We start from the raw sequence: 22,766 nt of genomic DNA on the forward strand, positions 1-22,766 counted from the left end.
AAACACAAATAAGCAATGATAATCAAACAGACCCAGCTCACAATACTTCATACAAACTCATTTCCCTCCACCAAAAACAAAAAAATACCAGCCGCAGTGCACAACGATAACAAATGGTTGTAGCTTCATAATTTGCCAGCCATCAAGTCTACACTAGGTAACAAACCCAGATCGAAAAGGCACTGAACCTGAACGGAAGCTGATCTGCGATTATTCTACTCGATGAGGAGACTAAATCATATCTAGAAAATGCTATCAAATTATTATATCCGCTTACATGGTTGAAAATCTTAACTCGCGTCAAAACTTAACATGAGAAAGGAATGCATTTTTGACACATCAGAAGAAACGCCTGTGATAGGTATTCCGATGAATACCAGAGTCCTACGCAGAAAGCTCAACTTATCTAGGAGGCGGAGGAGGAGGAACATTGGATTTTGCAAATCCCACCCATGCAACGATTCCAACTGCAAGGATTACCCATCCAAAGATGTCGTACTTAAGATCATTACTCTTCTTTTTCTTCGCAGTCTGAAAGCAAGAGACAAAAGAAAAGTTATCAAGCTTTCAAATTACAAGGGAACATGCTATAAGATATAAGCGGGGGGGGGGGGGGGGGCCGCGGAGAAAGGGACTGGAGTACGTCACTTGAAAATTTTACTATTCCCCACAACTATCTCAGTATGAAAACCTCGCTTTAAAACTGAATCAGAAGTCTCCAATTAAATGCACCACTACAGAAGGCGTTTCACCAAGGAAATGAAGGACACTCCCCATGAGTCCATGACTAAATATTACAGCAGCATTGCCTATGGAATGCAAGTTATAACCAGCGACCCCAAAGACCCATGCAGAAATTTCACAACAGAACCTTCAAGCTTGAACACAAAACCACACAGAAACATGGATGTCTTCTGACAATCAGAAAATTTTCATATTTCCCACTCACATGGAGGAGGACAAACTACTCAAAGCTAAAGTGATAAGTTTAAAACACAGGTATACCGCAAGGGAATTGAATACGTATACCACCAGTAACTGGCCAAAAAGGTGTCCATCCATTAGTAGAACCACTACTATTGCACAATAAGATTGCATGGGCCGGGCCAGGTGGAAGTCCCAAGACATTTGTACAACGGTATTAGGCAGCATAACAAACAGCATCCCAAAGATGGGCAGACAAATACAAACACCTTCATTAAACAAATTACACTACATTTACAGTGATCAGGAACTAGTGCTAGGAGTAAGACATGCTTGCAGTAATCTAAGAAAATCACCTTTGCAGTTGTTGAAGTGGAAGGCCCGGTTGCCATAGCCTGCTGAGCAAAGCCCTGTCTATGAATCTCTGTGTGCAATTCAGGTGCCTAGGAAACCAGAAGATAATGATATCATACACGATCTTGAAAAAATAATGTACCAACACCACAACCACAAGCCTAAAAACAAGTTTTGGTTCAAAGTAAGCGTGAGAAAGTGTCGTACCTCGTACAACTCATCTTCAAACCAGAGAGAATAAAAACCAAAAAAAAAAAAAAAAGCTCCAACAGCATCAGCTCTTTGCTATGAGGGTGCTGATGTTTTTAAGACTTCGTTCCGCTTTCTCCCAAAACCTTCTTTTTCAAAAAGAAGGTAATTTCAAACTCAAATATAACAAAAATGAAAATTGATTTTTCAATTTTTTTTGCACCGTTTAAAAGATCTCAATGAGATCTATCAAACAAAATCCATATTGATAGGAAAATTATTTATGTAAATACGTAATTTTTGACCTTGAAATTACCTTCTTTTTCTTAAACTTCTTTTTTTGCAAAAGTGGAACGGCCTCTAAGTCTCTATGACTATTCGGGTTAAAGAGGATCAATAGGAGTAAAAGGTGCAATGGCTTATTTAAGATAATGGTAAAGTTCCGACACGCTGGAAAATTATCAATAGCCACTTCGAACATATGACAGCCTAACACCACTCAACAACCACATGCTTCTCTTTCTCCTACGCTACTGAAATAGAAGTATACCAGTTGAGCAGCTTGAGCATACAACATAAATGACAAGAGGAAACATAGAAAAATGAAGCGACGCTCCGCCAAAGAACACAAGTTAGTCAACTATTAAAAGCAACAACCACGGCACGGTTTTCTCATTATCTGAGAGTGGAACATATGAAAACCAAATGTTTACATATATGCAAAGCAATTATAAGCCTTTATCATGAGCAAAGCAATCACATCAAAATTACCATCAAGATATTCACTCAAAGCCGGTCAGTCCTTATAATTCGAACAGAACACAACAAACCCGAAGGTAAGGACCAGGATGAATGATAGGGAAATTGTACCTTAGCAGAAACTTCTAAAGATTTGCGGTAAAGATCATTCTCGGGGTCCTACAATACATAAACACTTGGTCAAATCTCCAAAAACATGCTCAACCATACTTTGACCCTGTGCTTGCACAAATAAATAACATGCATATATCTTGATCTGATACTATAACCAAAATTTACCTCATCAACAGCTTGCTGAAAGAACAGGGCTGACTTATCAAAATAACTCCTAGCCTCCTCTTGATCAGGGGTCAGAAATGCATAAGAAGTGTTCGCATTCCCCAAGCACCACAGGGCATCATGCTTTTTTGGATTAATCAACAAGGCCTCCTCCAGCTTTGATATACTTTCTATGTAGCCAGACCATCAAACCACCAAACTGTAAGTTTCATAAACCTCCAATTCTCCCATAAAGTAATATTCATTTCACGGCATTGGCTATCAATAATCCACGAAATAACCACATTTAGCTTTCAACGTTTACATATGGATTTACCATTCAGTTTGGGAGCTTTATTGTGATGGATTTTCAATGACCATTTAGGAAGAGGTATTCCAAATCCTTAATATTGAGAATGGATATCATACAATGCTCCTAATGATATACATATCTTCTACCTCTGAACCATCAACCTTGTATCCTACGAAGCAGGGTACTTCCAAAACCCCGTCCTTGTCGCACCCGCAAAATTACCGGGATACTGGTACTTGGCATGGTACCTCTAACTATGTACCAGGAACACGAAACACATACCGAGATTCCTCCCTACTATTTTTGCCATACCCCCAAAAGTACCCCAATATATGTCAAGCTGTACCCAACACAGAGATGAAATTAATTTAAATAAGACTTATCATTTTTTTTTTGGTCAGCCAGAAGTTCAGAATAAGACTTTCATGTTTCCTTACCATGCTTCTGGAATGAAGATTTTTGTCCATAGGTTCTCTAGTATAAGGGCGCTAAACATGTTGAATTGCACCTTAAAGTTGGTGTTGCAGTTATTTATTGCTGGACTCCTAATCGCGCAAGTCATTTAGCTATTTCCTTCATTCGATGTGTAATTATTACCGGTAATACATTGCTCTGTATGACTGTGTTACAAAAGTACATTTATCGTAGCCATACCCATACCGTACAATTTATAGGTTTCACTGGGCCACAAAGTACCAATACCGGTGCTCGTGCACGTACTTCTTACGTTATTTCTAAATCTCCTGCATATATGTTGAAAAGGGACACTAAAACCCTTCCATTGAAATCCACATGTAGCCAAACGGATTTTCACTTTGAAAAACACAATCTTGCGTTAGTCGCAATCACTGTTTCTCCCTAGAATTTTCTAGTTTTGCCACGAACACACTGGACTGAGCTGAGTTTTGTTCACCTTTTGGTTGAAATGGTGTGGATTCCACCACAAAATGATGTCATGCTTACCAAAAAGTATATTGCATGGTTAGCATGACATCATTTCATTTTGAGGTGAGATCCAACACCATTTCAACCAATAGAAATGAGGGTAATGTTCACCCTCTTTTAAGGAGAGTGAACAAAATTGCACCACTGGACTTCCACCACTTGATGCCCACACCTATCAAAACTTGGTGATTATTAGTACCTAGAAGCAGCCTCTTTGACTCGTTAACATTCTGGAACGATGATAACTCCAGCAGTGCGCCACCCCACCTCGTCAGATTCTGCTCAGATCATCAGAAAAAAAATATCTATGAACTACAAACAAAACCAAATCCAAGGAAACAAAAGAACACAAAAAAAAAAAAATTAAAAAAAAACACAACTATGTATTCGACGAGAGAGATTTATAAAAGAGCGATACTAACCTCGGCATCGAGGGGGTTCTTCTCGTACTCGGCTTCGGCGGCTTTACGAGCGTGCTCGAAGAACAGGAGACGATCGAAATCGACCGACATATCCATGTCGAACTGATACAAACAAGAAAGAACTGATACAAACAAGAAAGTGAGATTTTCTGAACGCGGTTCTAGGGTTTCGCCGGGGGTGGAGTAAGAAGTCAAGACGAAGGCAAACAAGCGAGAGGGATCTGCCCTTTAAAAAGCAAGAGATCGAAGCGGTACTGACGAGACCGGGGGCCGGTTTGCTTTCGCCAACGGTTCAGCCGAGAGTGACGTTTCGTGCGGAAATATGATGACACGTCATTCTTTGTGAATAAAGATGTAGGATTCAGGATCTCCCACGTGTACAGTTCCTTTGGATAAGTTGTAGAATACCCACTCGACAATGACTTGCTTTCAGTTTTGCCCATCTGGAATCCAAATGAAGGCAGGCAATTAACCCCCGCAAGGTGAAATGTCCAACATGTAACGCCCCCAATTTTGGGTACGTTAAATGAGGCATTTATTATATAATAAAGAGAGTCTGACTCATTATTACATCATAAATACATCATAAGGAAAGGGTACATTTATTCAACAAGAAAGGAAACTAGGGTTCCTAACACTACTCTGCTTGCTCTTCCATCCTAGCAAGCTCCTCTGCTCCAAAAGCTTCCACGGTGTACATCTTATCCTGTTCATCTAAGAAGTCTGACACATTATACCAGCGTCGCCACCGATATAATATGTCAGGGTCACCAAAAGGTAACACCGTGAGCTACAACGCTCAATAGAACAAACTCATACCCGTTAACCCATAACTTACAAACAACAGGTTATACAATCATCGATTTCCACATGATACATGTATATACAGCTAACAATGACACATCCACATTCGTTAATCATCTATCGTTGTGTCCAAGATTTTCGTGTTTCTCCTACGCGACTCATCGTAGACCGTGTCAATATTTCAACCTTTCAAAATCATTTGTATTGGCTCCGCACCGCGGATAACCAAGCTACACACCCAACCTTTCAAAATCATTTGCATTGGCTCCGTACCGCGGATAACCAAGCTACACACCCAACCTCGGTTCCGCCGTTCCGGTCTCCCGAGTATCCTCACAATGGTTCCGCCGCACCGGGTTCCCATTGGCACACAATTGCATTGGCTCCGTAACGCGGATAACCAAGCCACACACCCAACCTCGGTTCCGCCGTTCCGGTCTCCCGAGTATCCTCACAATGGTTCCGCCGCACCGGGTTCCCATTGGCACACAAAACACACACCACACAACGGGCTACCATGTCCGGCCACATTGCGGTTTCCAAAACATTTCATCTTTTTAAAACACGCCTTTTCGTTAACCACACCCTAGGTGTCATGTTTCTAACTTGCTCGATTTCCGTGTCACGTTTTCATGCATAGACTCCGCGGTAGGACTTTTTTTACAAACATAAATCATTCATTGAAATCTTGAAACTAACTAGCAAGATCATCCAATTCTGTATTAATAATCATGCTCATAACCATTCAAAGATCAAAATATGAATACTTCAATCAAGCGTTAAAATCTTCTTTTTCGAAATCGTTCTATCTTACTTTTTGAGAAATTCGATACAACATATGTTTATTTAAGACAAAGTCATTTATCTAACATGCTCATACCTCCATTAGTGAGATAAACTCATTGACAATCATGCATTTTAAACGATAGATAACCTTATCTACTTGAAACTAAACAATAGATAACCTTATCTACTTAAGGAAAACAATAAGGATATTGATACTTTGAATCAATAGCATTCTATTATCTAACGTACGATTCTATACGTAGAGTTTAGGGAACAAGGGGTTATACTTATACTTAGGGAAGTGAATAGAGAAAATCTACATGATCGTAATGTCATTTCAAGATTTTGTAAAACGAGCTTGCTAATTATTCCTAATACTTTAACTTGCCTTATCATAAACAAAAATAACTAAAGTTATACTAGGGAAAATGAGTAGAGATTTATCTACCTTGATCCGAAACTTAGTCGGGGCCGAATAAGCTAGTTGGAAGATTTTCTACGGGCGGTGAAACTTGCAAATCTGGACCGAACTTTGGATGGCAGTAACTTGGTCAATATTTGGCCGAATACGATCGTTCTTGGGTCGAAGTTGAAGTTCTTGAAGTGCTCTACGACTTTCGTGAAGGAAGTTGATCCTAGAAACTACTTTAGGTAGGAGAAAAATGGTGAGAAAGGAGAAGACAGTATGCTGTCTGGAAATAGGAATCCGAGATTTTTACTGAACTTCGGATGCCGATATCTTTGTCATTTCTTCACCGATTGGGATGGTTCTTGGGTCTAACTTGAAGGTTTCGAAGTGCTCTACAACTTTCTCGAAGGGAGTTGGTTCTAAAAACTACTTTAAGCAGGAGAAAAATGGAGATTCGTGGAGGGCAGTAAGCTGCCTGGAAAAACAGAAATGGTTTCTAGAGAGAAGTGGGAGCAAGAAGTGAAGGTGTGAGTTGAATGGAAGGCATGGGGTGCTATTTATAGCCAACACTTGAGCTTCTCCTTCCTCCTCTATGGCCGGCCCCCCCCTTCTCTCCTTCCTCCCATGGATTTGCTCCATTGTCATGTCCAATCAAGCTTGAAAGCATGCCAAGTCTTCCATGACTTGTCACTTCCATTTGTAGGCCAAATCTTAGGTCATTATGAAGGGTTTTGGACTTGTCAAGTCTATGGGGAGGTTGCTTGCAAGAAGGAATATAATCATGGGCTAGCTTTATACTTTGGAAGACTAGAATGGGTTGGCATGTAGTCAAAAAAATAGGCTTAAGGCTATAAATGTTGCTTGTGTAAGTAATCAATACTCATGCACACACTCCACCCCACTCTCTCCATCCGGCCTTTCTCTCTCTCTCTCTCTCTCTCTCTCTCTCTCTCTCTCTCTCTCTCTCACTTGTATCTATATACATCCAAGAAAATCTAGGAAAGTGAGTCTAGGATTTTAAGACTAGAACATAGGTGTGCATGCATGGCAAAGCTAGCCTTGCTTCCCTTTGAAGCAAAATGATGAGATTCCTTAGCCCATGATTTTGTATTGTCAAATCAAGGCTTCATTGGCAACTTAATTGCTATTAACCAATGGTCAAAAATTCTCCTAGCATTCATTAACCATTGGTTAAAGAAGGTAAGTATGGGCTTGAATGACTAGTCAAATCTAGGTTCTCATTATGGCAAGTCTAAGGTTGAAGCAAAATGATGGGATTCTTGTATGACTTGTCTTGTCATGCATTTTGGCAAGTCAAAGGTCTAATAACCAAGGGACAAAAATTCCCCTAACAATTATGGACCAATGGGTAAAGGAATATTGGTCATAATTTGATATGACTAGTCATGGAAATCTATTGTCCAAGGGATAATATTTTCCCTAACAATTATGGACCAAAGGTTAAAGTTTTCCCTTGCCTTTATTATCCAATAGGTAGGGTGAGAAATGATGCTAGGTAAAGTGAAATGACTAAACATAGGAAAAAAATGATTACTCCTATAGTCTAATGGTTCAATTAGGGTTCGGGGGTTCAAAAGGCTCAAAGACGGTCAAAAAGGTCCATCTAGGATTAGGAAATTGTAACTAGATTGAAACGGTAATTAAGGTTTTCTAACGAATTGGTTGGAAACTAATTCTACTTGCCAAGTAGGATTTCTAGCCAAGAAATATAATTTAAAAATTTTATCTAACTCGTTAGGAAAATATACAAGTGCTTTTATAAGCATACTTGTTTTTAGAAAATGACTAGATTGTTCCGGCGTGAAAGATATAATTTTATAAGTCTCAAATCTAATTATGACGGATTATTAAAATTAAAAAGAAATTTTTTGTAGCAAATCCAAGTAGTTAAAATAAAATTTAAATATTTAACGAAATTTTTATTTACCAAAAATCAGGGTCGTTACACAACAACTTTCACCCGAATGTAAGAAACTTCCTAACCCGTGTATAGGTTGTTTTTTTTGCCTCTCTCTCTCTCTCTCTCTCTCTCAAGAACCATTTTTTCAAACAAATAAATTGAATTTAACTTTTGTTATTCTTACCATTGAAAGGGGTGTTCTGGATAGTAAGGAAAGATGGAGAAAGAAGTGATCTCGATCGATAGGCGTGGTAATAGTGGGTTAGTTGTGGAAAATATTCAAGATTAGGATGTATCAAAGAAGTAAGTGAAGTGTGAAGGGGTCTGATGACGAGGTGAGAATTGGGACTGAACAGAGGTTAGATAGAGGGTTGGCAATTATACGGAGGATGTTTTAATTATAAGGATTGCTCTCATAGCACTACCGCACACAAAAATCTAAGTATGTGCATATTTGTAAAATTTTGTCTGAATTTGGGTGCACCTTTACATGTAACGAAAACAAAGTAATGATAGAAAACTTGGTAATAGTAACTAAAACATGAATGTGCGCCCGACAAAGGTTGTAAGACACTGTCCACAAGGCATGACAACAAGACATGCAAGTGAGTGAGATAAGAAAGAGACGGAGTGGTAGTTGCTAGGACTGTACACAAACCGAGCAGCTCGCGAGTTCGGCTCGACTCGTTTGACAAAAGCTCGGTTCATTAAGGATGATTTGGCTCGATTAAAGAAACTCGTTTAGTAAATTACTCAGCTCGGCTCGTTAAGGCTCGAGCCGAACTCGAGCTCGAATTTTGGGCTTATTTAGTAAACGAGCCGAGCCGAGCTTTTTACAGCCCTAGGTGACACAAACGATGTCATGGTAGATGGTGGAAGAAAGAAAGGTAAGCTCGTGATGAAAAAAAGAAAGAAAGAAAGGTAAGAGCTATACCGTTGGCCGAAGGGCGTTGATAAATTGAATGCCAGGTTACCGGATTGCTAGTTTGCTACCACACCAACTGAGAAATGGAACTTGAGCTTTAGCCCAAAGTTTAGACCCAACAAGTCTAAGCCCAACTAAAGTCCAAGTTTGTTGTTTAGGGATTTTGGGCCTCAAGCCCAAATCAATTTCCAAACTAACCCAAACCAGGCCGCAGATCACAAGCCGCGGGCCCACGAATTCTAAGTCCAGGTCTCGTCAAGGTGTTTAGTAATTGCGAGCATGCACGCGTCCTCCCTTGAATAAACTTGGATTCTGCACTTCTCGTAACGAGACAATTCTCATTCTCATTCACCAATAAAATCATATACTCACTCCATTCCAAATTGAGAGTCCATTATTTCATTTTAGGTTGTTCATAAAATTAGGTGATTTTTCAAACGTGTCTCTCACAAGTGAATATAAGTGCTATTAAGTAAGTAAAATATAGGGATAATGGTGAAAATGATAAGCATTGTAGGTGTAATCATTATATGTCCCTTTAAAATAGTTGGAATCTTCAAAAGGGATTTTCAATTTGGAACGGATGGAGTATCAAAAATGAATTTTGTTCATATTTAGGCACACCAAATTCGAATAAATCTTCCATTTTTTCCAACAATAAAAAGAGGGTGAGAGTACATATAAAAGGGGTGGTTCGGGAGGAACAAAATTAAAAATGTAAGAATAAGAGAGCTTCAAGCCTTCAAGATCAAATTTCCATGTTAGGGAAAAAGACGTATAGCAGTATACGGAGTATTTTTAATGTGAGTTGAACTTTGACCATGGCACAAAATTAACTTGGAAGGAAAATTCCTTTAAATATAAATAAATAAAACCACAACGAGGTACAACAAAATTCCTAAAGACACCACGCAACAAAAGGTAGCTAATCAAGTTTTAGGGAGTAAAGTGCCAAATCACAAGGTGATGAAATGAATTTTGATCAGTGGATAATAATACAGCATGCGATGCATATTATGCTAACATGTGCTACTTTTATGGTTCAATGGTGTTAGGGACACAAATACTTGGCTGCACATTCATAAGAGGGGCTCTCGTGTTTGAGAGCCTCAACTATTGGGAATGGAAAAATGACGGCCTATAACGTGTTTTAATAATTAATATCCACTAATAACATTTATTAATGTTGAAAATGTCTTCGGCGGGTATTAATTATTAAAACAAGTCATTGACCGTCATTTTCCCATTGGGAATACGTGGCTTTTTTGGTTAGGTCCATGCGCTTAGTGTTATATTCTTTGGGGCCTGGCCCGTTTAGGAGTGTTTGGGCTTTGTCCGAACAAATTTTTTTCTTTCCATCCAACTCTTGGTTTGATTCCCCTTCCTCCATCTTGATGTATCATTTATCAAGATTTTGTGCATAAGATTTTGTGCTTATAATAAAAAAAAAAAAACTATTGTGAATACGTGTACAAATATGATCTTGGAAAATTCTAAAATCAGCTTAGTGGGCTGATTATTGTGAGTGTGTGAATGTGTATTAAAGGGTATAAAAAATACGTGTTTTTCTTATCTTATAGTGTGTTTATCATCAGCCCAGTGAGCTGACAATAGTAAGACCGTTTCTTGAGGTGATATATACCGACTAGTACCAGAAACAATGTGACCACTAATAGTTCTTTCCAACACCCGGCACATGCATTTGCTACAATGTAACATAACCTATCTCGCCAACTTATGATTGGGAAGAAATGGGTCACCAACTATCTAAAACCACAAAAATAACCAACAAGAGCATCTTCAATTCTTACCATTTTTTTCATCCAAATTTGGATAGAAATTTGAGACAAAAGCTTGATTTGGATAAGATATCTCCAATTCTAATCCCATATTTGTACCAAAGTATATTCTTAAATGGCAAACTTGTAATTAATAAGAGTGAAAATAGGTTTTGAAAAAAATGGGTATGGGTTCGAGTCTTCTCAAATTTGGGTAAGAAAATGGATAGAACTAAAAATGGGTTGGCAAATGGGTTAAACATTGGAGATGGATTTTCAAGCTTTTTACTTAAATTTTGGGTATGAGTAATAAAATGGGTAAGAATTAAGGATGCTCCAACAGAGAGTAGCCAAAAATCATTTAGAAAAAGTTAAATTAAGGACAAAAATATTTCTCAAGTAATGAAAAATATTGAAAAGTTTTGGTCTGATACCAGGAAACATTACAGCTAGACCCGTTATCTTCATCATTATTCAACTTACGTTTTACCATTTCCTTTCTATTCAAATGCAAGTTGGATCATCAGACACATCATTGGAACATTGATGTAATAGACCCCATTACTTATGAGAAAGAAGGCCAACAAACGTTAACGTTTGATACTCCGTTCATTTCAAATTGAGAGTCCATCACACACATCTTTAATTTGGCGTACATAAATTGAAAAAAATGATGCACGGAAGTACTTTATTTTTTTGTTCCAAAATTGCACGTCTTTTCATGAGGGACTCTCGATTTGAAACGGACAGAATACATCACTATCGTGTACCATCACTACCAGAGAATTAATCTAATTACATGATACATCATTGTCACACCATTATCCGGAGACCATCTCGATTTAAATGTTGATGATATGATTATGTGGGGTATGTGAAATTATATAATTTACATTTGATGTGAGATTTTACGTTTGAGTGTCATTTAATATGTCAATTTATGAATAAAACGGATCTTAAATTCCGAGTCAATTAAATCATATGGTCAACTTATACAAGATCACACAAGATAAGTTTGAAAATATTACTCACAATTGCGGTCTACTATGGATTACTACTTACTAGCCTACTGGAGTTACTATTACAGGATTGTAAAAGTTAATATAATCCGAAGGAAAACAAGCCACTGAATTGAAATATATCGATCGCTTTTATTTGGTTTTAAATTTTGAGAAATATTTTTGATGCAATGAGTGATAATGAGTAGAGAGAAATAAATAGAGGAACTTATTAAGAATTGTGCAGAGAGTAAAAAATATTTTTCAAAAATGATAAGTGAACAAAGGCAAATTGTCAAATTTAAGATTATTGGTGAATTTTTGTAATAGGAGAGTATTACGTCAATACATTTGTTTATTCCTAATTTTGATTTTCCGGTTCGCTTCGGTTTTCGATTTTAAAAACATTTGATTTCAAATTTTCAATTTTCAAACACACCGTGGCCGTGAAAAAAAACCACACCGTAGCCGTTTTGTAAATACATCGAAACCCGTGGGCAATTCACTGAAACAGGTTCGTATAAATTACGGAAAATCTCCCTTGCTTCTCCTCTCTGTCGCATTTTCCGGGTTTCCGCAGTGGAGAGATAAAGGTACGTCTCTCTCTCTCTAGCTTTGGATCCCCAAATCCAGGGTTCACTCAACTGGATAGGATCAAGTAGTTTAGATTAGATTCATAAGATCTTGGTATTATTTCATTTGATGGCTTGAATCGACGCTTTATCCTGTACTGACTACGCCTACCATGGAGTCAGTCACTCTTTGCTATGCCTATATTTATACTGAATTCAGGCTCACATATTGATCTTTTACATCAGCTCATATAATTGTTAGTTGTTACATCGTATGTTTGTGGAGTGGATTATTTTATGTGGCGTCCTGGATTTAGAGCGATGTTCGTGTGTTTTGGAATGAAATGCTTAATTAGACGAATGTTCGATCTTTTCTCTGCTATGGCACCGTTGACTTTGGGTTTTCCTCAATTCACGTCCTGCTTTGAGGGAATTCCTTACAGGTTTAATTTTTTCTTCCTGGGTCATATGTTTGGAGTTCATTTTTTCTGGGCGAATACAGATCCAGGAGCTTAGGAAAGGTTTATAGCGTTTTCTCTGTTTAGTTAAGCAGAAAATATACGATTAGCAAAAGACATCCTTTTTTTATAATGGGTGTCTAGAATAGCTTGCGTGCACCTCAACTTATCCCGGGCCCTGAAGTTAACGACACGGCCACTTGAGCCCTAAGGTTTGAAATGTTTGGACTTGAGCCCTAAGGTTTGAAATGTTTGGACTTCAAGCAAGCCCTTTAGGCTTTAGTTGCTGTGTCACTGCTTGGGGTTAGCCAGAGAGGTCCTATTGATTGTGATCCAAGGAAATTGTTCCAAAATTAGAAAACCCGCAATATAAACTCGTTTTCCACACTTGAGTTCCCTTATCCTTTGACCCCCTAGGCCGGGGAAAGTCCTGAAGTCTTCTCTATTTGCTTCATTTCCACCAGTTCAGTTTCTTTTTCGTTGATAAGATTTATGTACGACCTGCTTTGTTATATTATATTTGGTTCTTTCATTCTTTGTGTTTTTTGATGGATCTCTTGGTATGGCAATGGATTTGTCTCTATATGTATGAAGTTATTTTGTGGTGCAAGTTTATTGGATGGGCTACTCTGTGGTTAGGATAACAAAATTCTGCATTTTGAAAGGTTTCTCTTCCAGTTTTTTGGTCATTATACCATCGATTATGACTGTTTATGTGCACCAGTGGTCGTCAGTAAATGGTGGGGTTGGAGAGTAACTCTGTGGATGTGTGTTAAGATTTCTGATCTAATCATCTAAGTTTTAGTCACTTAACCCCATTCGTTTTGGAATTTTGGATTTGGATTTGTAGGTAATAAGTGTAGAGAGAAATAGAGTAATGATTGAAAATAGGGATAAGGATTGGAGAGAGATGGAGAGAAAAATGAGAGCAATGATCGGAAAGAAATAGGATAATGATTAGAATCCAAAATCCAAAACCCTTAACCGAACAAGGTCTTAGGAAATAAGCTTATTGTTGTGGAACTTTTCTTTTTGAAATTATTTTCAAGTGAACGACAACATAGTCATTGGTTCTTCATTTTGTGCTCTGCTGTAGAATAGGATCAACCATTGAAAACTTTCAATTGCGGATTGTATGTTTTCACTGTAATTCTGCAGCCATTTTAGCCCCATGCCCTTATGGGCAATGCTTTATTGCCTTGTGCAGTCCTTCAAATTCATTAATCGATAGAGCATTTCCATTGTTGTTTATGGAGAACTGATTCCAGTCACGCACTTCTCTCTTGTTTCGTTAGACATATTCTAACAAGGGTTTCTTGTTCCAGTTAATTCAGCTGGTTTTCTTGTCATTATGGAGAGCATGAATAGCTTTTGGCAATTGAGTGATCAGCTTCGCGGACAACCAAAAGTCTCAGAGGATCACAAGTGGTCAATGGCTGCTTCTAAACTAGCTGAGCAGACCAGATCAAAGGGTGAACGAAGGAACAACCTTGATCTGTCAAAGGGCCCCACTGAGACAAGGCCAAGGGATAATGTTGCCTTTCAGGAAGACAACAGATTTGAAACCTTTAACTTCAACATGTTGAATTTGGACCCCAAAATTACAGAAGATATGAACAAAACTTCCTTCAGAAGTAGCATGTACAATAGCAATGGAGTGTATCAGAAGAGCAATGGCAACAATGTGGGAAACCTGACTGGAAGCAAGTATGGTTTCAACAACAACAAAGAGCCCAACAGCTACAACATCATCAACAGCAACAATGATAACAACGTTGTCAGTGCAGACAAAAGGTTCAAAACCTTGCCAGCAGCTGAGACGCTTCCAAGGAACGAGGTGCTGGGTGGATACATTTTTGTTTGCAACAATGACACAATGCAGGAAGATCTGAAGCGGCAACTTTTTGGTAATCATTTTCTTAATCCTCTCTATCCTAGCTTTGGGAACATCTTAGAAATAGAATTTCTTATCTTCAATAGAATAGGCAGTGAACGTACTAAGCACTAATTGATCATTGGGGTCTTTTATGTTATTCTCATTTGTAGATTGGTACAGGTGAACCAAAATGAATCGTTTGTAAGCATAGGAAGTTGACTTTGGTAGGGAAACCAATACCTTCTGTTGTCTGAATTTTGGTTGCAACTTGTATCTTTACTTCAAGCTTTCAATATAATCTTTGGACATAAATATGAACTGGTCAACTTCCTTTTCATTTTCTAGGCATCTCGTTGGAACTAAATCTTGCTTTTTGGCAAATACTCATATTGCAGGTTTGCCTCCAAGATACAGGGACTCTGTTAGGGCAATAACACCAGGCTTACCTTTGTTTCTGTATAACTATACCACTCATCAGCTACATGGTATTTTTGAGGTTTGCCACTAACCATCAAATTCTCCGTTGGTTTGTTCTGCAATCCTTGGGGCAGTTGCAGTTTGAGTCTGAGTGAAATCTTGTTCTTTCGTTTACTTTCAAGTTTTTATGGAAACTCCGTGTGTGTGTGCGCGCGCGCCTTTCTTTTATTGGTTACTGAACTGCTGGTTCGATTCAAACAGTTTAGAAGGTGTTAGTTGTTTACTTTTCTCACTGGTTTTAGTAGTTTAATAACTCTGGTAGTTGCTCAAAATTTTGGACAAATATTTACTCTCTCTCAAATTTTTTCCATTCAGGCAGTGAGTTTTGGGGGTTCTAACATTGATCCTACTGCTTGGGAAGACAAAAAATGTAAAGGAGAATCACGCTTCCCTGCTCAGGTAAATCTGATGGATGCATTTTTATACTTCAGGCTTTTGGAGGCTTGCAACTGACTATTTTTGTTATTTCTTTCCAAATTAGGTAAGAATTCGTATTAGGAAAGTCTGCAAGGCCTTGGAGGAAGATGCTTTCAGGCCTGTCTTGCATCACTATGATGGCCCCAAGTTCCGACTTGAGCTCTCCGTCCCAGAGGTACGAGGAAAATCTTTTCACTTATCTTCCCTCTCTTTTAACCCCATTTGGTTGGTGTTTCAGTGTTCCTTTTGATGAACTTTTTAGACCTTTGTCACCAAAAAAAAATAGTTGCTTTCATATCTTGCTCATTTTTCTACCAGATACTATCTTGTAATGTTTTCTCAAGAAAGAGTTTTCCCCCACGAAGAAGTTTCAAAGATCGTCAACAAAAGAAATTTCTGAAGTGCGTTCTTGCACTACTACTGGAAACAGTAACCAGATGGGCTAATCTTCTCATTTTGTTGAAACTGATTCTTATCTATTCTACTAATCACTGCAGACCCTGGAGTTGTTAGATCTCTGTGAACAAGCAGGCTTTTAAAGACTAAGTGCCTCGCGTAATCACCTATTCTACGCAAGCAACGCTTAGTAGCACTATATGATTGTGGTAGGTTTTGTGGTGCATGTAGACTGTTTCATGTACTTATCTTAAGAGCGCAAGCTTGAGAGGTAAAATTCTGGTGTGTGAATCTTCTCAAGAGTTGAAGAAGGCTCTTGTAGCCAGCCAAATAAGTTAAATTGTGTATTGGCTATTGTGAAGATGTTTCGTGTGTAGCTGGATTATATGTTTCAGCTCAGTCATCTTACGGTATGGCTCTCTTTATATTGGAAGAGATGAATGACTAATGACTGTGTAATGGTTCAGTCCTCAAAAGATGACGACCTTGTTGTATAACTACTTTGTGCAATTGAATTCAGTTTTCTGACGTTCTTTGTAGTATTTTGTAAGCTATTCTTATGCAAATTGTTTGGGCATTCAAATGCTTACAGGCTAATAGCCCTCAAACTTCTCTTGAAATTGGTTTTTTCACGCTTTCTGAGACCCGTAAAGTTGTGTCTGAAAAGATGACAAAAGCCCAGTAATAGTCTCCTAAATGCCCATGAAAATGTGTATGGACGCGTTTAAATAAGACATGAGGATGGTAAAGATAGTACAACAGAAGGCAGGCTGAAAGCAAAACAGCTTAATGAACGAAGTAACGCAGCAAGCACAAGAAAATCTTCGGCATACCAACTATGCGGTACTCGGGATACTCAAAAGGCCAACTTAAAAAATCGTTAAATGCTGGAAAAGGGATAACACAGTACGAAGTCAGGCTAAGAAAATTCCCACCACCTCGAGTTATGCGCAAAACAAACCCAGAAATGCAACAGTTACGTGCAGAAAATGCCCTGTGCAATCATCAGTTATGAAGTCACATGTTTTCTCTAACAATCACAAACCTGAATTAAAACATTATAAGCACAGGAATAAAGAATTTGAACAAGAACTGGTGGAGAAAGAAATTGTACAGTCATGTAACATGGGATATTAACGGTTATACTCCCTCATTATTGAGAGTTACAGACTCAACTAACGGAATCGAAAGTGTCCCGGTTTTTGACTGATAGGGACAAGATGCAGACACATAAAATATGTTATGCCTTACAAGCATGACAGTCCATAACTTTATCAAGCTGTTACAGAAAGATATACGTCCTCAAACTTGTGGCACTGGTATGCAAGAGTTCATTCCTTATCCTGCCACAAATATGAGTAGGAAACCACCTAACCATTGACTTTGGCCTCGAACGGCAAATTAATCAACAAGCATGCCAGCTGACTCTTCTTCTATTATATATAGCTGATACATCAATGAGCAGCTGAAACCAGGAAGGTTCGGATTCTTTGCAACAGCTCAGCCTTTACGGAATCAGGAATTGAACCTGATGCATAGTAAAAATAACAACTCGTTAATACGGAAAACATAGTTCCGAAATCAGAAATATAAATAGCGAAAGGCAACAGGGAAAATAAAAAGAAAAAGCCATCGACCAAAGAGAAGACTAAAGTCTAAATCCATGCATCTACAGCCCACTGAACTGTAAATCAAGAGAAACAGGTGTAGCCCCATGTTTAAACAACTCAATTGCTTTTTCCCCAACCATTAAAGGGAGCACAAAATATCAACTCACTGGATTTCCTGATCACTGATCAATGTGATATGGCTCAGAGAATACACTATAGTAATTGTCTAAAACAACTCAGATAAAGAATCTGATAAAAAGAGAAAGGAAGAAAGGATCATTACCTCTGCCTTTGGGGGTAATCAGATGTACAAGATCGTCCACGGTAACATTGCTCCTGCCTTTCTTTTTTATGAATGCCCTACACAACAGAGAGTTCGAGAGAGATTTTCAAATGTTGTGAAATATACCAAATGAGGAATATTAATCACAGATACAACTTTTCTTGAACAAACAACTTTATCCCAAGTAACAATAAGCTTAGTTCTTTGTAGAAGAGTAGCACAAAGGTGGTCCTAAAAAAGTAGTAATTTGACAGAAAGGACACGAGCTTGCACGTACATTCGTGTATGCACAAGTACAGTGGTAACACAACGATCACTAGAATAAGACAATATTCTCTGATATGAAAATGTCAAAGTACATATTAGACGAACAAGGTCAACCAACTTGATACAAACATATTAAAATCTTGCAGTCAACTACAAGTGTATAACCAATCATAGGAAAAGGGATACCAGCAAATAACAAAGGGGGTCAAACTTTGATGCTCCTTGTTTGTACATTGGAAAAAATGAAGATAAAGGGTCAAATGATCAGAAACAATTACAGTGCGCAAAATATTTAGTTACTGCATCCAGCAAGGACTGAGGAGGATTCAACAGAATCATGAAAGGTTGTGAATAAAAAGTAGGTAATTGGACAGAATATCACGTCATCCAACTTAACATTGATCTGCAGTTAGTCCAGGAAAGTAAAAATCACGGTCAACAATTGGTACTTAATCAGGGATGCAATGGCTACATGGTCGCGTGAGAGATAAAACTATCAAATGTGTTTTTCCTAACATTGAAAGGAAGAACCAAGCCCATGTACATGTAAAAACAGATCCCAGAGCCACATTTGCATCACAGAAGATAGCGAGTATATATATTTGTCCAAACATTGAAAGGAGAAGTTCAAGGCAATGCAGACTGGAAACATACACCAGTAGCCAAATTTGTGGCATATAAGCCAGCGAAAGGAAGTAAATCAAAGACACAGGTTTCAAGAATGCTGTTAAGAAAACAACATTCAATTATCCTCCACACCCAGAACATGTCTTTGCCACACCAATTTTAAACCAAACATTTGGGTGATGATCTGAAGAGTAAATTGCAGATGCACTCTCCGCATATCAGAGTCTACCTCGTCGTATTAATCCTGGTAGATAGTTGATTTCTTGAGTAACTCATTCTCTGTGTGTGTGAGAGAAGGGGGGGGGGGGGGGGGGGGGGTGTGTTTTGGGGTCCAGTGATGCATACAATTTGGGGGATAGTAGGTACCTGGAGAGGACAGAAGGAGATGGTTCTCCTCCTGGCTCTCCCTTCTTTCACAATGACTGCACCCTTTAAAACTAACCAGTTATTGAACGATTCACGTGTATTCTAGGGAAGGAAAGATGTACGCTAAATTTATCTTGCTCATTCCAACACGAGTAGACATCTCTGCATATATTATAGCGTAAACTGTCTTAAACCCTGTCCAATGTTCTAAATGGCGCTTGGCGGTAGTAGGGCGGAGACCCACCTCCAAGCGCCAAGCCGCCTAGGCGGCGTCAAGCAATTCGGCGGATTTTTTTATTTTTTATTTTTTTTAACAAACCATTATCCAATCAAACTATATTCCATGTATCCATATTGCAAGTTCAAACTTCAAAGTATAAACCCAAATGAAATTAAGTAGTATCAACTGGCAAATAAGTTGAATAAGACAATAAGTAGCAGGGCTTCGCTCACCTCCCTCGTATTATTTTTTATATATATATTTTTAGGCCTCCAAAGACGCCGACGACGCCGCCAAGACGCCAAGGCCGCCTTGGCGGCCGCCAAACACTACCAAACCTCCCTGGGCGCCAAATCAAACGCCAAGGGCTATTGGCATGGCGGCAGGGTACCTCCAAGCGCCTATGCGGCGCCTAGGCGGAACACTGACCCTGTCTCAACATATGCAGTATGTCCAAGCTATTCCTAATGTCCAGTACCACAAAAGAGTACTCAATTTTGTATATTTTTCTTTTTTGTTCTTTGTTTAGTAGCTTTGAAATATGATGACAATATAATTCGACCTGATGTAGTAACAGAAACATGCTTTTGACTGGTTTCAGCTCGCTGCAACTTCTCAAGTTTTGAAAATGCATTACATTATCAGATTCTCAAGTTGACTTTTAGTTAGACATGAATGATTTCATGGAAGCAGTGGTTTTCAGTTTTATTCCCAAGTCTCAACCATAATAGCAATTAACAACTATCTAGTAAAAAGATTCCCATTAAACTTGCTATAGATCAATAAAAAGATTGGAGAAGAACCATTAAAAGATCCGATACATTATTGAAACTTGAAATGGTAATGAAAATACACATGTGCAAAAAGGCGCATGCCAACATGAAAATCGGGTCAAGAATATTGCGGAAACCTGCAAAGAGCTTTCATTTCATCTTTCCACCCACAGTCTATGAGCCTTTCCCTGAGAAGCTCCATCAACCTTTCTTTCTCCCCACTCTCGATCAACTGCCAAGGCAACTGACTAGTTCATTAAACAGGCAAAACTACACAGTCAATGAGTATAACACATGTCCCAACAACGCAAAATTCAATACTCATTGCCTTCACTTAACTCGGATGATGATATTTTTGCAAACCATTAAAGGTCAGTTGTGAGGAATGTTGTGTGGGAAATATATTCTCAGGAAAAGTGAAGTAAAGGAACAAGAATTCATTTTCCTGTGTACGTTCTGTCAACAAAGAAGTTCCGTAAACAAGTTTGCAGGAAAAACTAAAATTCCTTTTACTTATTTTACAGGAAAATGTTTCCCAGTAGCAACGCTGGAGTTGTGGGTCCCGCAACTTTCTTGAACACTAGGAAAGTTACAGGAAGATGAACTTTCCGGTCATTTCCCATTCTGTCCATACATCTGAACAGGGCTAAGATACAAGCAAGGATAAAAAAGCAAAGCCATGACCATTATGTCAATTTCAAATGTTCTTTTTTTTTTTTTTTGATAAAGAAATTTCAGAAGTTCTGATTTATCAGTTTAAACCAATTCAGCTCAAAACAGTACCAATGTAATTAAAATCAAAATCCCCACAACTTCGTCTTCATTCCAGAAATTTTGCTTTGATTTCAGCTCAAAATACAATGACAAAAGGGATAACAAGTATCTAGTTAAGTGTTCATAATTAATTAAGTGTAGTGTTCTCAAATCCCTTGCTTAACGAAACCCATTCAAGTGTTGACTTCAAAGACTAAGTTTTTTGTCCCAGTCTCTTAAAATCAAAGACCAGCTTTACCCACAGAAACAAAAATCAAAACTTCTTTAATTACGCCCAGGATTGTAATATCTTGTATGTAGGAGTAGAAAAAACTGACCTTTACGCTGATAATTTCCTGAAGCGTAGCCTCTTTTTCGTGTTCATCTCTCACGTCTGGCGTTGGGGGACGATTCACCGAATGCCTCCTGTTTTTAACATTACAATTACAAAAAGAATCCAAAAATTGCCCACATCATACAAAAGGGTTCGTAGATTCACGAGAAGATCATCTCTAGTTTCTCCAAACTAGCCTTAATTCAACCAAGAAAGAATACATATACATAGACACAATATATTGAGAGAGAGAGAGAGAGAGAGAGAGAGAGAGAGAGAGAGATACGCACATAACGGCTTAGCAGAGCAACAAGGTTGTTTCTCTCGATCCAGTGGATTCCGTATGTTTTATTGAGTGGTTCTTCGCTTCAGACGATGCCGTTTCAGAGCGTGATTAGTAGTATTATTTTTCTGCTAAGCGTTTCAGAGCGTAATTATTAGCAAAAGCCTAATAACCTTATGGCCGCTAACAAAATAGCTGTGGCCGTAAACTATGACTTTGCGGCCATAAAGGTGCATCCTGGCAGAAATTTCACAGTACCTCGGCGCTTCTTTGGCCAGCGTCGGGGAGAAATTCTTGGCTGCAAATAGGGTACCACGTGGTACCATTTGCGCATATTTGGGCCGTCCCAAAATACAACCGACTCTATTTAACAATTCTTGCTTTGTTGGAGTATAAATCATCTCAATTTGCAACCATCACCTTACGAGTTTCTGTCGGCAACGTAACACAATGAAATAAAAAGAAGTTTGTCTCTTAGAGCACAACCGATAAAATTGGAACAAATACAAAGAAGATTAGCATGGCTCCTAAGAAAGGATGACACACACAAGACTAGAAATAGTTCAACATTTTTGAATCGTTTTGCCCCAAGTTTTGTTGCTAAAATTACATTGCAAGTCAATAGAAAACGAGATGGCGGCAAGTCGTTAGCCTGGTACAGCTGTGGGGCCAGGGAGAGGTGTGCGGAGGGGAAAGGGCACTAATGCTACTCGCACATACATTTTTATACATATCTTGCACATATATTTTTATGGGGCCTACCTCGAATCCCACTAATATGATCCGAACCGCTTATTATTTTTAAAATAATTTTTAAAAGTTTTTGTAAAAAATCAACTCGATAGGATACCTCTAATTCCGTTCCGGCTCAAATACCGGTTGGTACAGGCTGTACCGATCGGTACGGGACATACCGGTCAGTACCAGCCAATACTGGATAGTACCAGACTACTTTTAAATTTATTTTTTTCTTCAAGTACCAGACAATACCGGACGGTACCAAGCAAATACCGGACGGTACCAGGCAAATATCAGACGGTAGCGGACAAATACCGGATTTTTTATTTTTTATTTTTAAAAAAAATGTGTATATTATACTATAAATTCTTTTAAGTAGGAAAATAATGTTAATAGCGATCAATCTGAAACGGCACCCGGTTGGTATGTACCGTACCAGTAAGAAAATCGGTACCCTGACCGGTACGGTATTCAGAACATTGCCATAAAGAAAGTTTTAAAAGTTAATATAAAGTTAAATGCAAAGTGAAA

General features: G+C 38.5%; 3 protein-coding genes and 1 non-coding gene across 5 annotated transcripts in view; 2 read left to right on the forward strand and 2 right to left on the reverse strand.

Annotated features, from left to right (window-relative positions):
• Positions 1-16: 16 nt before the first annotated feature.
• The window catches only part of LOC131304236 (mitochondrial import receptor subunit TOM20-like), a 28,868-nt gene continuing 6,118 nt past the window's right edge, over positions 17-22,766 (reverse strand). Inside the window, exons 2-7 of one of the 2 annotated variants that reach the window (XM_058331395.1) lie at positions 4,165-4,283; positions 3,942-4,020; positions 2,506-2,675; positions 2,338-2,385; positions 1,281-1,367; positions 17-531 (exon numbers count right to left, since the gene is read on the reverse strand). In XM_058331395.1, the coding sequence (XP_058187378.1) occupies positions 403-531; positions 1,281-1,367; positions 2,338-2,385; positions 2,506-2,675; positions 3,942-4,020; positions 4,165-4,260 (609 nt within the window). In that variant the 5' untranslated portion in view covers positions 4,261-4,283 and the 3' untranslated portion in view covers positions 17-402. Of the gene's footprint in view, positions 532-983; positions 1,368-2,337; positions 2,386-2,505; positions 2,676-3,941; positions 4,021-4,164; positions 4,284-22,766 lie in introns of those variants that run through there. The other variant, XM_058331394.1, reaches the window with a different exon arrangement.
• Positions 12,275-16,509, forward strand: LOC131304235 (B2 protein). The gene is made up of 6 exons (XM_058331393.1): positions 12,275-12,378; positions 14,141-14,722; positions 15,087-15,187; positions 15,484-15,567; positions 15,650-15,760; positions 16,083-16,509. Exons 2-6 carry the CDS (start codon positions 14,167-14,169, stop codon positions 16,122-16,124), a joined length of 894 nt encoding a protein of 297 aa, XP_058187376.1. The 5' UTR covers positions 12,275-12,378; positions 14,141-14,166; the 3' UTR covers positions 16,125-16,509.
• On the reverse strand, positions 17,006-21,611 carry LOC131304237 (transcription and mRNA export factor ENY2). The gene is made up of 5 exons (XM_058331396.1): positions 21,505-21,611; positions 21,219-21,306; positions 20,265-20,359; positions 17,875-17,951; positions 17,006-17,509 (listed from the first exon to the last, which is right to left on the reverse strand). Coding segments are annotated over exons 1-5 (336 nt in total). The 5' UTR covers positions 21,507-21,611; the 3' UTR covers positions 17,006-17,435.
• On the forward strand, positions 21,967-22,071 carry LOC131305755 (U6 spliceosomal RNA). The gene has a single exon (XR_009193317.1). It is a non-coding gene; the product is annotated as a U6 spliceosomal RNA (small nuclear RNA).

This window comes from Rhododendron vialii, chromosome 10a, assembly GCF_030253575.1.
Source record: "Rhododendron vialii isolate Sample 1 chromosome 10a, ASM3025357v1".
In the NCBI taxonomy this organism is placed as follows: domain Eukaryota; kingdom Viridiplantae; phylum Streptophyta; class Magnoliopsida; order Ericales; family Ericaceae; genus Rhododendron; species Rhododendron vialii.